At 38.9% G+C, this 15828-nt stretch overlaps 1 protein-coding gene across 1 annotated transcript; it reads left to right on the top strand.

Annotated features, from left to right (window-relative positions):
* Positions 1-3881: 3881 nt before the first annotated feature.
* On the top strand, positions 3882-9963 carry prokr1b (prokineticin receptor 1b). The gene is made up of 3 exons (XM_088305303.1): positions 3882-4029; positions 5729-6341; positions 8737-9963. The coding sequence occupies exons 2-3, from the start codon at positions 5896-5898 to the stop codon at positions 9440-9442; spliced, it is 1152 nt and encodes a 383-aa protein (XP_088161429.1). The 5' UTR covers positions 3882-4029; positions 5729-5895; the 3' UTR covers positions 9443-9963.
* The last annotated feature ends 5865 nt before the right edge of the window (positions 9964-15828 follow it).

Genomic DNA, 15828 nt, shown 5'->3' with positions numbered 1-15828 from the left:
GCTTAACTCATATTCCGTAAACACAATATTAATCAGAATGCCATGTTTACACTCGAGAGTCTGCATAGAACATATTCTTTTCAAGAACATTTTTGGGTTGACTTGCCCTTTTAAAAAAATAAAAATATACGATTATTTTAATTATTAACATCAATACTACTGTATTTGCTAATCTTGACCAATACTAAAAAATTCAAAATTTTTGATGATTATGTCGACAGTCAACAATATTAAATAATTCAAACTTTAGAGGCTCATAACAATCAATCCTAGAAATGATTGAAAAGAAAAAAAAAATCTGGTAACTTCCACTTGCGTCCTATTCATTACTTTTTATGAGATACCATGAGACAACTTTTGTTTCTCTTTAAACCCACATATATATTTCATTAATCCTCTTTCGATGTTGTTTCATAGCTTCTCACACTGCCGCCAATAAAATACTTTCCCCCTCCCGGAGAAGCCATACGAAATTTGTCTTGTGCATATTTCCCATAATATCCGGCTGCGCCTTTGAGTCACTCGATATTGTTTAGTTACGAGGAGCTGTAAATCTGGAGGACAGGTTGGATTTCGTGAAGTGCTCGTGTGGATGAAAATGGAAGCCTGTTGTTTATGCTCTTGATCAGACTTTCTGGGCGCTCATTGGCAGAAGCGAGAGAGAGAGATTGAGCAAGTAGCCCCTGATGCTTAGCGGCAAATAAAATCGAATCGGAACATGTGGAGGCTGTTGTTGCATCTCTGGTGTTTTGGGGGTTGGATGAGTTAAACGCTCTCTTGTAGTTCTTTTGAAGATAAGGCTTGCTTAATTCGCTTGGGTGTCTTCACTCTTTTTTGCTTTCAGGAAAAGTCATATTCTTCTAGTTTGAGTTTTTTTTTTTGTTGAGAGTGATCCTTATTGATAATATGCAACTTCAAGATTCACGATGTTGACTTGTCATATGCACAGCAAAAACAACGGCAACACGGCCCAATGACATTTTTCAAGTATAAAAGATGAAGAAAAAGATCATTTCAATAATTTAATAGGATTTAAGTGAATGTCACCTGGGACACTTGATGTTTTGGAAACCCAAATTGAGTTGGAATTTTAAATCATGGAATTCACAGGACGAATGTTGTTTTCCCAACGTCGCATTGCTTTTTTTTTTCTCCGTTTCTTTTTTCTTTGGTGACAGGAGGGACACCCAGTATGGTTCTGCTTCTTCTTCGAGGGCTGACATTCAGAGATGCACTTTGAATTCCACTTTCACTCTGTAAAATGCTGCTTTTCAGGTGTATCGTTCCAATCAGGTGAAACCACTCTGGGCACTTTTCTCTGCCATTGAGAGTGTTTTTTTTAAAAAAAAAAAAATTATTTTTCTCCCCACAAAGAGACAATTCCTCCCAATCAATCATCACTTTCTGAAACATTAACCTTTGCCTGATTTTCTTCACCACTGTACTTCTTCTGTAAGTATAGCATACATATTTAGACCATGTCCAAATGTCAGATTGCCATGTGTCATGTATGTGTGTGTGTGTGTGTGTGTGTATGTATGTATTAAGACAGCTGCTGTAAAAAGGTATCTCAAGGCAATTGAGACAAGATTGTCAAAGGACGACTAAAGAGTGGTCGATGCTTTCCATCAAAAATAAAGACTCGATCCGGAGAAGTCATCAGAGCTGCTGTCTGTCCGTTTATCTGCTGTTCAGGATGGATGACCACAAACATGTCTGCTTTCCAATCTAAACACCCACCCCCCCATCTGCCAACTTGATTAGACTTTTTGAGCATTCTGAACAAAACAGTTGCTCTCAGAGGGTAAGTGACACATAATTTGATGCTGATTAAGTGTAAATAGCTGGATACTTGGGGGTCTGATTATGTCCCCACAGCTCGCGGTGGTAACCCATGCCAATATGTATAAGCGCTGCTCTCTGAGAGATTAGGAGTTGCGTAGAGAACATTTAAAATTCATCCCAAGTGACTGTGCTGATTCACTGGCAAGACTGTTGAATTGTGCCTCACACATAATGATGCACTTTAAAATATGCACATTTTAATATTTGAATATTATCAAACAGCAAAACAACCCCGTGCCATGGAGGGTCGGAAATGAATAAAAATAAAAATAAAAATAAAAATAAAAATAAAAATAAAAATAAAAATAAAAATAAAAATAAAAATAAAAATAAAAATAAAAATAAAAAATAAAAATAAAAATGGCCAAATTCTGAAAATAAATTACAATGATAACGTTTTTTTATTTAATTGTTTTGTTTTTCGTGATTGAAAAAACAGGCATATATTTATATGCATGAAAAAATTGTTAATTCACATAAAACAAAGAAAAATGAGACATTACGACATTTTACTCCAAAAAATGTTTTTTTCCCTTCCTTTAGGAGTAAAACATTATTTGTAATGTATATATTGAAATAAATTCAGTATGACCCGAACACATCTTTGTAGCTCCGTGAAGAATTCATATTTTCTTCCTCTATAAAGCATAAATATTTTACAAACCTACTTATATTCTGTTTGAGGGGGTTGATATTTGTACATGCAAGGGAAGGGTTATATAAATATTTCGCTTTCACCCACAGCATATATATGAAATATTAATGGCGTTGAAAAGCGATGATCAATACTTTAAAGGATCAATGTGATCGTTAATTGCGTCGCGTTGGGTGATTTTTCACATGGAGTCACTTGTTTGAATTATACTTGATGCATGCATGTGTCAACAGTCACCAGGAAAAAACTGGTTTGCAACGATAGCTGGTGAACACTGCGGAACATTTAGCTCCGATGAAGCATTCTTCATGGGTCAGTGGAGTGGAAAACGCAATACGTGGAGTGACGGTTAGATGTGAAAATGGGAATTGATCTTTTGAACACCACAGAACAGGTGCTTTCCAACGTTACCACGACGAGTATCTTTAGATCTTTTTTTTCCTGTTCTTAGGTGAGTCTGGTCTGTGCGAGTAAAATATGTTTTTCTTATCTTAAAAATATATTCTGACATAGCTTTTCATGTTCGATCTAATTCCATAATTATTGCTATTTTAATTACCGTATTTCCCGGACTATAAGACTCTTTTTGGGAAAAAAATAAAAATGAATGATATACAAGGCGCACCAGGCAATCAGCTGCAGTTTTCTTCGTAGGAAAAAAAACGGGTTGTTTACTGCATGTACAGAATATTTTATTCAGATTGTAAAAACAGTGCCTTTTAACACAACAATTTTGCTAATTAAAACAGAACAGACCCAAGAGAGAAAAAAATGATTTATTTAGCGTATTTTCTGAACTATAGAGCGCCCCTAGTGGTGAAAGAAAAATCCACAGAAAAGCCGCACCGTTGTATAAGCTGCATGCTTCAAAATCTGGGAAAAAAGTAGCGGTTTATAGTCCAGAAAATACGGTATTTAGGGTTTTTGCATGTTTATGGAAGAACTTTGTCACAAATGCTGTCCAAAGCAAATCATGCCCAACTAAGTGCCAAAACAATATCAAAAGTTCTGGAAGCGAGCTGGAACTTTTATGGGTTTCTAATTATGCACCGAGAGGCTTGTAAAGTAATCATGAAGATTCCCTGGCATTTGCACTATCGTACAATTATAACGACAAGTAAATTAAAAAAAATTTTTAAAAAGTAATGCATATTGTTTAAGTGTACTATGGAGTGAAGGTGATTTGGCGGCGCTGGTTGCCTTTAATGTGCATACATCACCACTTCGGCTGACACTGATGGCTTTGCCGCTCCCACCTTTTGGCACGCTCCCACCCACACATCCTCCATTCTGTCTCCTCTCCCTCCCTCACTCCTGCTCCCATCTCCTCCCATCTCCTTCTCCCCACAGTGTCATCGTCGGTGTGCTCATTTAAGGCGGAACTTTTTGGAGGATGCGAGTGAGGAAGAGCCGAACGTGACGATGGATGCTTCCAGATTTTACTTGAGCGCCGGCCAATATGAGAGGGCACTTTAATTGCTCGATCAATTTTATTGAACATTCACTTTACCCTTTTCGTCATTTACAAGGTAAGCTGGACATTAGATTTCTTAATAATACCGTATGGAGTTTTTTTTTTGTATAATTATTATTTTGTTGACCAAGATAATGACTTTTCCATTTTGTTTTCATTAAAATATTTCATTGCGATTTATCACATCTCAACATCACTCATGTCCTTGAGCATGTCACCTTTATGGCTCTTCTGGTAGATGCGATGGCTATCATAAAACGCTTTAAACTCTGCAGTCAGCATTTTAAGTGACACGTTCACATGGGGAAAAAAAGACGTCATATTTGGATAGCACAGTTAAAGTCATTTTAAACTAAAGTAAAGCAAAACTACTCACTTTGAAGACACTTGATAGGCGCGTAATGGAAAGAGTACAGGACGATGTGTGCAGAGTGATACTGTCACCTTGTGGTGTTTTATAGCGATTGTTGCGTAAGGTTTAATAGCAAGTATCAGAATCTACACAATAAAATTATTTTAGATGTGTAATTTGTCTAGGATTAACTGGGCGAGCCGTTTAGTCCACCTCTAGCCCAAATTAAACGCCAGCTCACATCCTAATACTATAGAAAATGATGAAAGGATGGATGGAGATAAGTGATAATTAATAAATTGTGTAACTTATGTGGTAATGGGCTGACAGACCATTTCCTATATCACAGTTTAATTTCCTGTTCCTGTACAGTGACATCACAATAAGTAAAAAAAAATAAAAAATTAAAAAATCAGATTTTATCTGATGACTAAGTTGTGGTTGTAAACGCTTCTCCTTATCATTTTTATGATTCAACAATTTGTCATATGTGACACAAATTCTCAACACATCCCTTTGTGACCAGCAACAGGTCGCTTTTTAATTAGCCATTGTTCCCTTTCATGCCACAATCAAAGAAGCTCAATCGTGGTGTTGCCCGCACACACAAGGATTTGCCATTTACACTAAAATGCCTGCTCATTTATCCAGGTGCTGACAATGTAAGGGCATTCGATGATATTTAATTTTTGTGTTATATATTCCTAAGAAAAGGTCACTATTTTGGTTGTAACAAAAACTGTTGGAACCAGAAAATGTTTTTTAATTTTTTTATTTATTTAAAGAGATATGAGTGTATCAAATCGAACCGAATTACACTTGAGAAATACTCCAAACATAAATAATCTAAAACTAATACTAAAACTACTAACATCAAAAATGTATTAAAATTAATTCAATTAAAATGAATTAAAAACTAATAAATCTCCTCTAAAAACGAATTCAAACTGATTTGTAGAAAAAAGCCAAAAATAAATCAAATCTAACAATAATGAATAGTCCAATACTATTATAACCCCAATAGAAAAGAGGAAATAAAATGAGATCCAACTTCATTATTCCCTCCCTCGCTCAGACTTATTGTCCTTGAACTCTATGCGTGAATAACAGGGCGACAAGTCTTCTTTCTTGTTAAATTGTAACTTCAATTAAAATTCCTTGTGACCACGCTGCGCTTAGTCTGGTGACACCGGCTTGCGATATAGTTGACAAGGTTACAATAAATTGCACCAAGGCCATTTCTCGCTGTAGTGGCCTCTGCTAAAATTTCCAGATGTATTCAAAGGGACGGCACCTCCTGACATCCTCGATAACGTGCTGAAGGACTTCGGCAGTGCAATTTGTTTTCCCATGATATGAATCCTGGCCAGGTGTTGAATAATGAGTTGACCTTCTCTTACAGGTCATGGTGAGTCTCCAAAGATGATTCACCGTCTCCAAAATACCGTCTTCATGCAAATAGCGTAACAGGAAGGCGTTTACAAGGCGTGGCTGCCATGCTTCATCGCAAAGACTCATCATTTTCCACCTAATTTTGTCAGTTCAAGCCGAATTGGTCCCGAAGAAAAAATGTCAGAGTTAAACATCAGCCACTTGTTTCCGGCTCCTTCTCCCGACAAGTCGGATCATTACATGGACAACTACGACGTGGATTACGGCATTCCACCCGAGGAGATCCCTGACACCACACAGGGTCTGGCCTTCTATGTGGCCACCATCATCATCGGTGTGGTCCTTGCCTGCATCATGTTGGTTTGCGGCTTGGGGAACTTTATTTTCATCGCTACGTTGACGCGGTACAAGAAACTACGCAACCTCACCAATTTGCTCATCGCCAACTTGGCCATTTCGGACTTCTTGGTAGCGGTGGTGTGCTGTCCTTTCCTGGTCGACTACTATGTGGTCAAAAAGCTGTCGTGGGATCATGGGTTGGTGCTGTGCGCTTCGGTCAACTATTTGCGCACCGTGTCACTTTATGTGTCCACAAACGCCTTGCTCGCCATCGCGGTGGACAGGTAAGGACTTTTGGGTCGTTTGTAAGCCAATCAAAATGCTTTGCTCTGCTCCATGCTGTTGGATTTATCATCTATTCCATTTAAAATTTTTTTTTTTTGCATGCGGAACACGGGTTTTAAATGAGGTTTTAAATAAGGGGTGTGTTAAGAAATCATACAATGGACCCCAAATGATACTAAATGTGTGTTTTCAATTTAAAAAAAAAAAAAAAAAAAAAAAATTTTGTTGAAACTAAAATGAAGAAAAATTAAGCTTCATGAACCAGTTATATTTTTTGACTTGTCTCGATGCCACCATTGCTTCTCAAATAGTGTGTGTGTGTGTGTGGGGGGGGGTAATTACATAAAAATAACATTAAAAAAAATCACTCCAGATGACACACCAAGCAACACAAAATGCATCAAGTCCAATCAGCACACTTGAGGTCAAAGACATAATGGATGCATGGAGAGTTTAATCGCCCCGAAGAGCTTTGTTGTGTGCAAATGCTGCAACAAAGTCTTCCAGCCTACGTTATTTCCTTCATGCAGACAGACATTTTAGAACTGGTGCCGGCCAGATTTGTTTGTGTCAGTTAAAGAAGAAATACGCTCGGAGGTATCGGGAAGCCAAAGTGGTTGCTTTTATTCAATTGCAGGAAAAGTAATATTTGTTTGTTTGTGCCTTAAAAGCTTGAATAGAAGCATCGTATTATTCGTGAAGAACTGAGTTTGTGTCAGACTCTTATTGAGCATTGGATGAGATGTGGTTACTAATTCAAAATACCCCAAAAATTTAGGGCATCGCCAATGACTTTTCTTATGCTTGTCTACAACCTCACGTTTCTACCTACATGGTATCAATATTTTCTTGCCCCCTTCCGATATGATTTCATTTTTCCATCAGTTCAGGGATTTTATGTTGAACAATTGTCTCATAATGACGAACACAGTAAATCTTTTTTTACATGAACTCATAAGTGGAACATCGAGTAATCAGCCTTGCCGCTCCGCAAAGGAAGCGGACTGATGATGGATTTGTTAAAAACTTATTCACACTTGCTTTGGAAATGATTGCTTTTAGTAAAGGAAATAATTAATAATGTTGGGTTTTCAACCAAGGCAAAAATGATTGTTTCAAATTTGGGGGGGGTGGGGGTGCTGATTTATTAAGAATGTCTCATCCACTTGAGCAGCGCAAAAGCAGACCCCCATTCCGAGTGGTCCATTGCACAGAAGATTATCTTGATGTCATTTTTGAACAAACAGCCGTAAATAATACATTCTTTGAGGATGAAGGGCAATCCAGCTGTGTTGATTCAATGGCGCATGCAGGCTGACTGTGGAGCGCAGAACCGTTAAGCAAATGTTTGCGCCATTTAGAATGAATGTATTGGATGAAGCGTTCGAATCATTTTAGTCACAGTGAGCCTCTTCAAATTTTATCGACCCAACGGCTTCATTTCCAATATACTATGAACGACCGCCATTTACCGCATTTTCCGGAATATAAGCCGTGACTTTTTCCCTCGATTTTGAAACATACGGCTAATACAATGCTGCGGCTTTTTTTGTAGATTTTTCTTTCACCAGTAGGCGGCGCTCTATAGTTCAGAAATGACTGACTGGCGACCAGTTCAGGGTGGAGTACGCCTTTCGCCCATAGTCAGCTGGGATAGGCTCCCGTGACCCTGTACAGGATAAGTGGTGTGGATAATGACAATGACATGACAATAGAATGGTTCAATGACAATTCCTTAAAAAAAAAAAAAAAAAAAAGTCAAATGAATTGGACTAAATTTCTGTCCATGACCTGCGCTGTATGCCAACGATCGATCGATACATCCATTTACTTTCTAGACCGCTTAGCCTATCCCAAATAGTCTCGAGCTCAGGGGTGGGCAAACTTTTTGATTGGCGGGGCACAATGGGTTCTAAAATTTGGCCGTACCAGGAGCAGATGGATGGAGTGTTATGGTAACCGCACCTCATCGGAGAAAAAAAAACAAACTTTAATTTTCAATGAAATGGAACAAAAGCATTACAACAATTTATATGTCTTTGAAATATCACAGCATTTAGAAAATAAAACATTAAAAATGTTGATTCATTTAAATTTTTTCAAGTTTGGCGGGCCAAATGAAATCGTTCAACGGGCCGCAAGTGGCCCCCGGGCCGTAGTTTGCCCACACCTGCTCTAACTCTCTTGCTGGTTTAGCAATTCTGATCAAACTTTTTCCCTGACAGCGTCCAAGGATATCTCGAGGTCCGCAATGTTTCTAACCTTGCACTTTTTTGACACCCACACCATGATCTCAGATAGTTCTGTCCCCTCAAAAAAAAAAATGCAGTCGGAACTTCTTATGCGTTTATCTTATCGACTGCCTCATCAACTTGATATCGTGTCCGTTCTCAGGTACATGGCCATCGTTCATCCTCTGAAACCTCGAATGAAGTACGAAACCGCCTACTGCCTGATCACCGGCGTCTGGATTATTCCCATTCTCATCTCGATTCCCTCGGCTTACTTTGCCTCGGAAACGAAGTACCCTCACGGAGACATCACACCGACCGCTCACAAAGTATTCTGCGCTCAAATCTGGCCCGTGGACCAACAGGCCTACTACCGCTCCTACTTTTTGTTCGTATTCGCCGTGGAGTTTGTCGGACCCGTGATCGTCATGGCGATGTGTTACACTCAAATTTCCCGTGAGCTCTGGTTCAAGAATGTACCCGGTTTCCAGACGGAGCAGATAAGAAAGCGTCTGCGCTGTCGCCGCAAAAGCGTGATGGTCCTCATTGGGATCTTAATGGCATACATCCTGTGCTGGGCTCCGTACTACGGCTTCACGATCCTGCGGGACTTCCACCCGACGCTCATCTCCCGTCAGAAGAATTCCCTGGTCGTCTTCTACATCATCGAATGTCTTGCAATGAGCAACAGCATGATCAACACGTTCTGCTTCGTCAGCGTCAAGAACAACACGGTCACGTATCTGAAGAAGATTGTGCTGCTGCGATGGAGGTCAACTTACGCCCCCACTAGGACGGGAGAGGAACTGGATTTGAGGACCTCATCGTTGCCTATCACAGAAGAAATTGAATGCATTCATCTGAGGTAAAAAAAAAAAAAATGGATTGCTAATATGAAAAATGGACTTTGAAACAATCAGGATACTTTTTAGGTTTCACAGGTTTTATCGTCAATCCGAAAGTACAACAGAGGATAAACGCTGCAAGGGTTCCAAAGAAAACAAGAAATGGAAAAACAGAATTTAGTAGGAAATCGTACAAAAACTTTGTCATATTAACATGAACATCAGCAACACCGCTGTTTACTAAAATTCTGGGCCACGACTAATCATGTTGCTGCAAGTATTCACAAATAAGAACGGCAAACCGGTCTTACCATGGAATGTTTAACTTCTGGTTTTCATAGCATGACCTTTATTTATTTATTTATTTTAAATGTACAAAACATTTTCCTGCAGAATTCTTATTGTATAATCTTCAGTCCGACTTTCCCCTATGAGGCGCATCTTATAACTCTTTGAAATTGAAAGTCCGTATATGCTGAAGTGCAGTTTCCGCACATTTCCTGAGCCAAGGAACATATTTTACATGAGTTAGCAATTTCACGGCACGCCGCCGAACAAATGTGACAAAACGTATTTGCGACCGATTGAAATAATGATGCTCTCATATCAGTTTAATCCCAAACTTTTCTCTGTGTTAAATCTGGGCTTGTTTAGTTTGAACTCTATTATGGTTCAGTTTGAATGTCATCAGGCGGATATAAATCACATTTCTTGCCTTATGCAATCGAGCGGAAGAGCATTTAATTGTTCCGCTGATCACAATATGTGGCTGACATTGATCAAATTAACGCTAATTTGTAGTAAATAAAATCAGAACTTTCATATTACACTAACGCGTAACAGTGGTTCGAAATCATTCAATCATTTGTTCATGTTGGAAAAAAAAACATGACGCAAAGTTTTTTTTCGAAGTCCTTTTGACCAAATAATCCTTATTGAGACTGAAAAAATAGTATGGATGTCATATGCAGTCTTACGTGTCCACTGCATCGTGAAATGAAGTTGTATATATTGCTTGATGGTTTGAATCGAGCCAGAGTTTATGATGTTGTTCTTTGACTTGTCATTTTGCAAAGTCTCACTCTTACTGTATGATTATTGTGTGGTACCATTTAGCGGAATCTTTGCTGTTAAATAATTTTCCATGAAGAGTGAGTTTATAGAGTGCTTCGAGCTGTTGGGATTACCCACAATGCATTGCCGGCGGACATATTGGTTTCCATTGGTCATGCCTTGTGTGTGAGAAAAACCAAAAAAGGTTTCTTTAGTCGTCCGAAAATGATTGAAAACAGGGATTTGATAACCACCTCCCCCTCTCCCCAAAGAAAAATCCAGCAACAAAGCAAATTATCTTCATTTTCACAGGAGCTGTTGCCATGGTTACAACTTAAAAGCACACACATTGCCGTCTGTTAGCATTCTGATAGCTTCACATTTTAATGCGGATTTGCTGTTGTTTCCTTTGGCCTCGTTAATAGTTCTTAGAACAAAACACTGTGGATTGCTCCCTGTGTTTTGTCTTAAGGTTTATAATTTACAGTAACATTGGTGCTAATTTGTTTTTTACAGTATGATAGCATTAAGCTAGCAGACATCTGTTGTTAAAATAATTTGCTTTTCATGGCTGGGATAAGCTCCCGCGACCCTTGTGAGGAGAAGCGGAACAAATAACGGATGGATGGATTTAAATTACGATGGGCAGCACCTTTGGGTCAGCAATCCAGTCTTTGTGCTGACGTTGAGTTTTACTCCATCACTCCAACTTTTCAAAGTCCACTTAAAGCTTGTAGTTGCGTAATCTAAAACATTGACACTTTTTAGCGCACTGACGTTCACACAGAAAAGGCAAAAGCTGGTCCGCCGCATGGGATTGTGGGATTTGTTTCTATTTTCAGCAAAAAGGTCGTCGCACTCTTTACCGTCATCATGTTATTGCTTACCCTTTGGATGACATTAAGGGCAACATTTCACTGTGTTCAGATGACTCCAATAAACAATGAGGAAGAGCGAGACTATAATTCGATTTTACTTCCAAACGTATTTGTGTTCCCTCCTTGTTCTGAAGCTGGAACATAGAGATCTGTCTGTCGGTGGTCGCTGGCAAGCACGGGACCCAGTTAGCCATTTTCATTGCACTGAGAAAAAAAAAAAGAGAAGTTTGCTGTCAGCAATCGGAGCGCAGGAGGAGATCAATGTTGTTCCACAATATAAACAAAGGCTGCATCCCAAGCTTTTTAGTTTTGTTATCAAATAGTGGCTTCCATTCTAATAGACACCATGCTGTCCACCAAAGCTCGAGTTATTGATATGACAAAGGGCCAATTTATTTTTTAGGCAATCTACAGAACTAATGTGAGTCCAAGAGAAAAAGAAACAATCACCAAATTAATCAAATATTTGGTATAACTAATAACTTTTGAATTTTCTGGACTATAAGCCACGACTTGTTTCCTCGATTTTGAATCACGCAGCTAATACGGCGGTGCGGCTTTTCTGTGGATTTTTCTTTCACCACTAGGGGCGCTCTACAGTTTAGAAAATACACTACATAAATCTCCATTTTTTTCCTTCTCTTGGGTCTGTTCTGTTTTAATTAGAGAAGTTGTTGCTGTGTTAAAAGGCACTGTTTTCATGTTTTGCGTACATTCACAGTACAAAATCGATCTATACATGCAGTAAACAATTAATTTTGCTGCACCGCTGACCATTGTTGCTTCCTCACCAGCTGCTATTTTGAAGATCACGACCCTTGGCGCCAATGCGAAGGACATGTGAGAAACGTGTAGGAGATATTTGCGCTCTTGTTCATCGTCATAACTCATTTCCCATGCCTCTCCCAATATTGTTTATTTGATTGATATCCATTATGACATTGTTTATCTTGCCTGTCGGCTGCTTGTGTATTCATTAGTCATTCATTTAGATAAACCGCCGCCCCAGATTTTCAATGAGGTCAATTTACAAGCAAAGTACAACGTATGCATTAACAACAACACTTACCAGCAACGTCCCTTTAGAATTTTCAAAATTGTGAGTCCTGCCACAACACGCACTTATGCAGTATGTACACTGTGACACCCCAACCACCCCAAAAAAAAGATTTAAAAAAAAAATTAAGGAAATTAAAGAAAAATTAACTGCACTTTAATATGAATGTCTTGATTTGTTAACTTGTCTCACGCAGAGTAAAAAACTGACACTCGGAACTCACTAGACCGTAAAATTGTCCGCTTGTCTGCTCACTCCTTCCAAAAATCAAAGTTATTGGGTCAAAATCGTATTTGTAAGTGTGTGTGTGTGTGTGTGCAAAATGATAACTGCTGCAATATTTTGTGGGAACTCGTTTTTCTTCCATCAGCATTTTAATGACTGGAATTTTAAAGTACCCCTACATTTTTTTTTGTTCTAATTACTACACAGTCACCAGATGCCACTTTAAATTACGCACAGGAAAAGCTCAAGTAAGATCGTGTGCGTGTGTGTGCGTGTATGTCTTGGTCAAGTTGACTTGCAGTCAGTTATAGTTCAAACAATGATTCCAACAATTAAAAGATTCTTGAACTCTCTGCACTTTTGGCTCGCAATTGTTTCAACTTTGTTTATTCTTTCCTCTCGTAGACTTGAAGCTTTTTATGCGCATGAACTGCACGGTGATTTTACCCAGCATGTCATTTTCATCCCCTCCTCTCCCCTACTACTAATTCCTGTGTTACCATTCTTTTTCCTAAAAAGGTGCTAAAACACTTGTCAGTGAAAGCTTGACGATGATTTACGTTAGACGAGTAGAGGAGAAGTAGCATACATAAATTAATTTCACATCTGTAATGTGTGTATGGATGCACATTATGTAAAAAAAAAAAAAAAATCGACCTGACTTGTATTGTGTTGGTGTGTTGTAGCTTAAAGAGTAACTGCTCAAGATGCACACCAACGAAGCGCTTCTCCCCGCTCACATCATCAGGTGTGGTCTTGTAAAGTCAAGCCAACAAGTGATTAAATGACTAGAAGGGCTGCCCTCCACTTGAATGACTGTTTGTATCCTCGCACCCGCATCGCCCACAGCCGGCATGACAGCAGATCATTGGGTGCTCATGAATAATGATCCCCACCGCAGCCTGGCCTCGTGCTCACGTTAGAAAAAATTTCATCAATGTGCCTTTTAACAGGTTGAATGAGCAACTGTGCATTTGTCAACTGTTCCTGTGTGCATGAATCGCGATCATTTATTCTTCATCCACCAGCAGAACAAAAGCATTACAACAATACATATGTCGTTGAAAAACCAAAGCATTTAGAAGATAAAACATTAACAAGGTTTATTCATTTAATTTTTTTCAAGTTCGGCGGGCCGGATTAAAATGTTTAACGGGCCGCACGTGGCCCCCGGGCCATAGTTTGCCCACACCTGCGAGTCTAAACATTAGCCTACAATCCATTTAGGACTTCTAAGCGGTTCCCTGAGAGACTCCTCTTTTCCTCATCAGGAATATGAATGAATTTATATTATCAGTTGATATTTTAATTGTCAACACCCGGCCGGGCGTGACAGGGTGAAGTGCTGAGCCCCTTCTGGAATAGGTCGATAACCAAAACCGTAGCAGGTAAACAGTCTCTCGGATTCATTAAAGCAGTTTTTGTTCCTAAATGCCAGACTCATTCAAAACTGCTTATCTAAAAAAAAAAAAAAAGGCATAAATAAAAATGTAGTATTCGATGGTTGTTTGTCTCGGTGTGCCCTGCGATTGGCTGGCAAACCAGTTCATAAAACTGCACTATTTTGAAAAAAAAAAAAAAATTTCATTCTGATGTCATGATCGGTTTTGTTGATTTGGGTTTATGAGTCTCGTTTTAATGTTTTGCCTTGTGTTCCCTTTGTGTCTTGTCTGTCTCGTCATGCTTATGCTGTCCACCTGTGCGTGTTTACCATTCAGCTCCCTCCAACACTTTGAGTCTTGTCCAGGTGTTCCTCAATGGCTCGTTTATTTTTTTGTATTTAGTTCCCTGTTTGCGGCCGTTCTAGGTGGGTCATTGTCCATGTCAGTTGATCGCTTTCCCGTCTCCGGCCGTGTTGTCTCGTGCCTTTTGTCGATCCCATGTCCAAGTTCCTTTTCTAGAGTTTGTTTCTTCCTGTGATCTGTGTTGTTCTGTACTTTTTTTTTTTCTTTTAATATCCATTTGAGTTACTCCTGCCTCGCCTTTCAGCATTTGGGTCCTTCTCCATCTCAACCACCATGCCAAAACCTAAATTGGGCTAGCTTTGTCACAAAGTCAAGTTGAGAGTAATTAAAGAAAAATATATATATATACATATATATATATTTTTTTTTTAACAAATGTCTGGCTACACCCACCATCAATAACAGTCGCAGCAACAGGAGTGCTCAGAGCTGTGGCTTTTATCTTTTATGTATTGTCCGACTAATGCATCGGACTGATGGAAGAGCGCTGTAGAGGGAGGATGCATGAGTTGAAATAGCCTCAAAGTAGATAAAAAGAAAAAAAAAGACACAAACACATGCTCATATTGAGGGCTCTACCAGGGAACATCTAGATGAAAGCAGTGTTGTGGCAGTTTAATTTTTTGAGGCAGTTTTTCTGCAGCTGGAAATCGGGTCTCAGATGGTGAATGGAATTATGAAAAGGTCAAAATAGCAGTTGGTGTGAACACAAAAACCTTCAGGCTTCTGCTAAAACGCAAAAAAAAAAAAAAGGCAGTAAAAGCCGACTAGAACATCTGAACTTTCTTTGGGATTAATCATGGATGGGGTGCGCTCCCAAATTTCCAGTTTATTTATTTATTTATTTTAACTTCTTGTCTTGAAAATACAATTTAAAAAAAAAGGCCACATAAATAGCGGAAAACGCTTTCAAATGATTCACCCTTTTGTTTAATATCACAAAATCCTGCCATTTAAACGGGGTGTGTAGACTTTTTATAGGCACTGTAGATTTTAAATGCAATTACGATGCTTTCACGAGCATTCGACCGGTCAACCTATTTTCCATCACTTTTCCTGTCGCACCACCAAGCAAGAAAGCTATTTTTTTCTGAACGATATCGGTTCCAAGACGATTACCGTCGTGGGCATCGCAAAAGGGTCTATTCTAATGTAATCCAAGTTCACTCACTGCATCGTAGCTAACGTACTCCTTCGCTCAGTGACTTGCCAGTTTATTGGATTAGTTAAGCCAAACGTAGATCAATGTGGGCCTGAAAGTGGAACATTTGATAAAATTTTATGATCCAATTTAGGACAGGACTGAGGTAAGATGAAGTTCATTTCTTCTAAATCTCATATCAGTGCTATATTGGAGGATCTTGTTTTTGTTTCCCTTCCCTCTGGGAGGATATTCCAGTTTTCATTCATCTCTTTGTCTATGTTTGCATGAACTGACTTATCGTGGAGGAC

The sequence above is a fragment of the Idiotropiscis lumnitzeri genome, chromosome 9, assembly GCF_059441095.1.
Source record: "Idiotropiscis lumnitzeri isolate Australia: NSW breed Sydney's pygmy pipehorse chromosome 9, RoL_Ilum_1.0, whole genome shotgun sequence".
In the NCBI taxonomy this organism is placed as follows: Eukaryota; Metazoa; Chordata; class Actinopteri; order Syngnathiformes; family Syngnathidae; genus Idiotropiscis; species Idiotropiscis lumnitzeri.
This window is presented reverse-complemented; position numbering and strand designations above follow the sequence as displayed.

Bases quoted from the DNA above. Each gene is read 5' to 3' on its own strand.
- prokr1b (XM_088305303.1), top strand. From the start codon at position 5,896: ATGTCAGAGTTAAACATCAGCCACTTGTTTCCGGCTCCTTCTCCCGAC. The intron at 6,342-8,736 runs GTAAGGACTTTT...GTCCGTTCTCAG, and splicing joins CTCGCCATCGCGGTGGACAG to GTACATGGCCATCGTTCATC.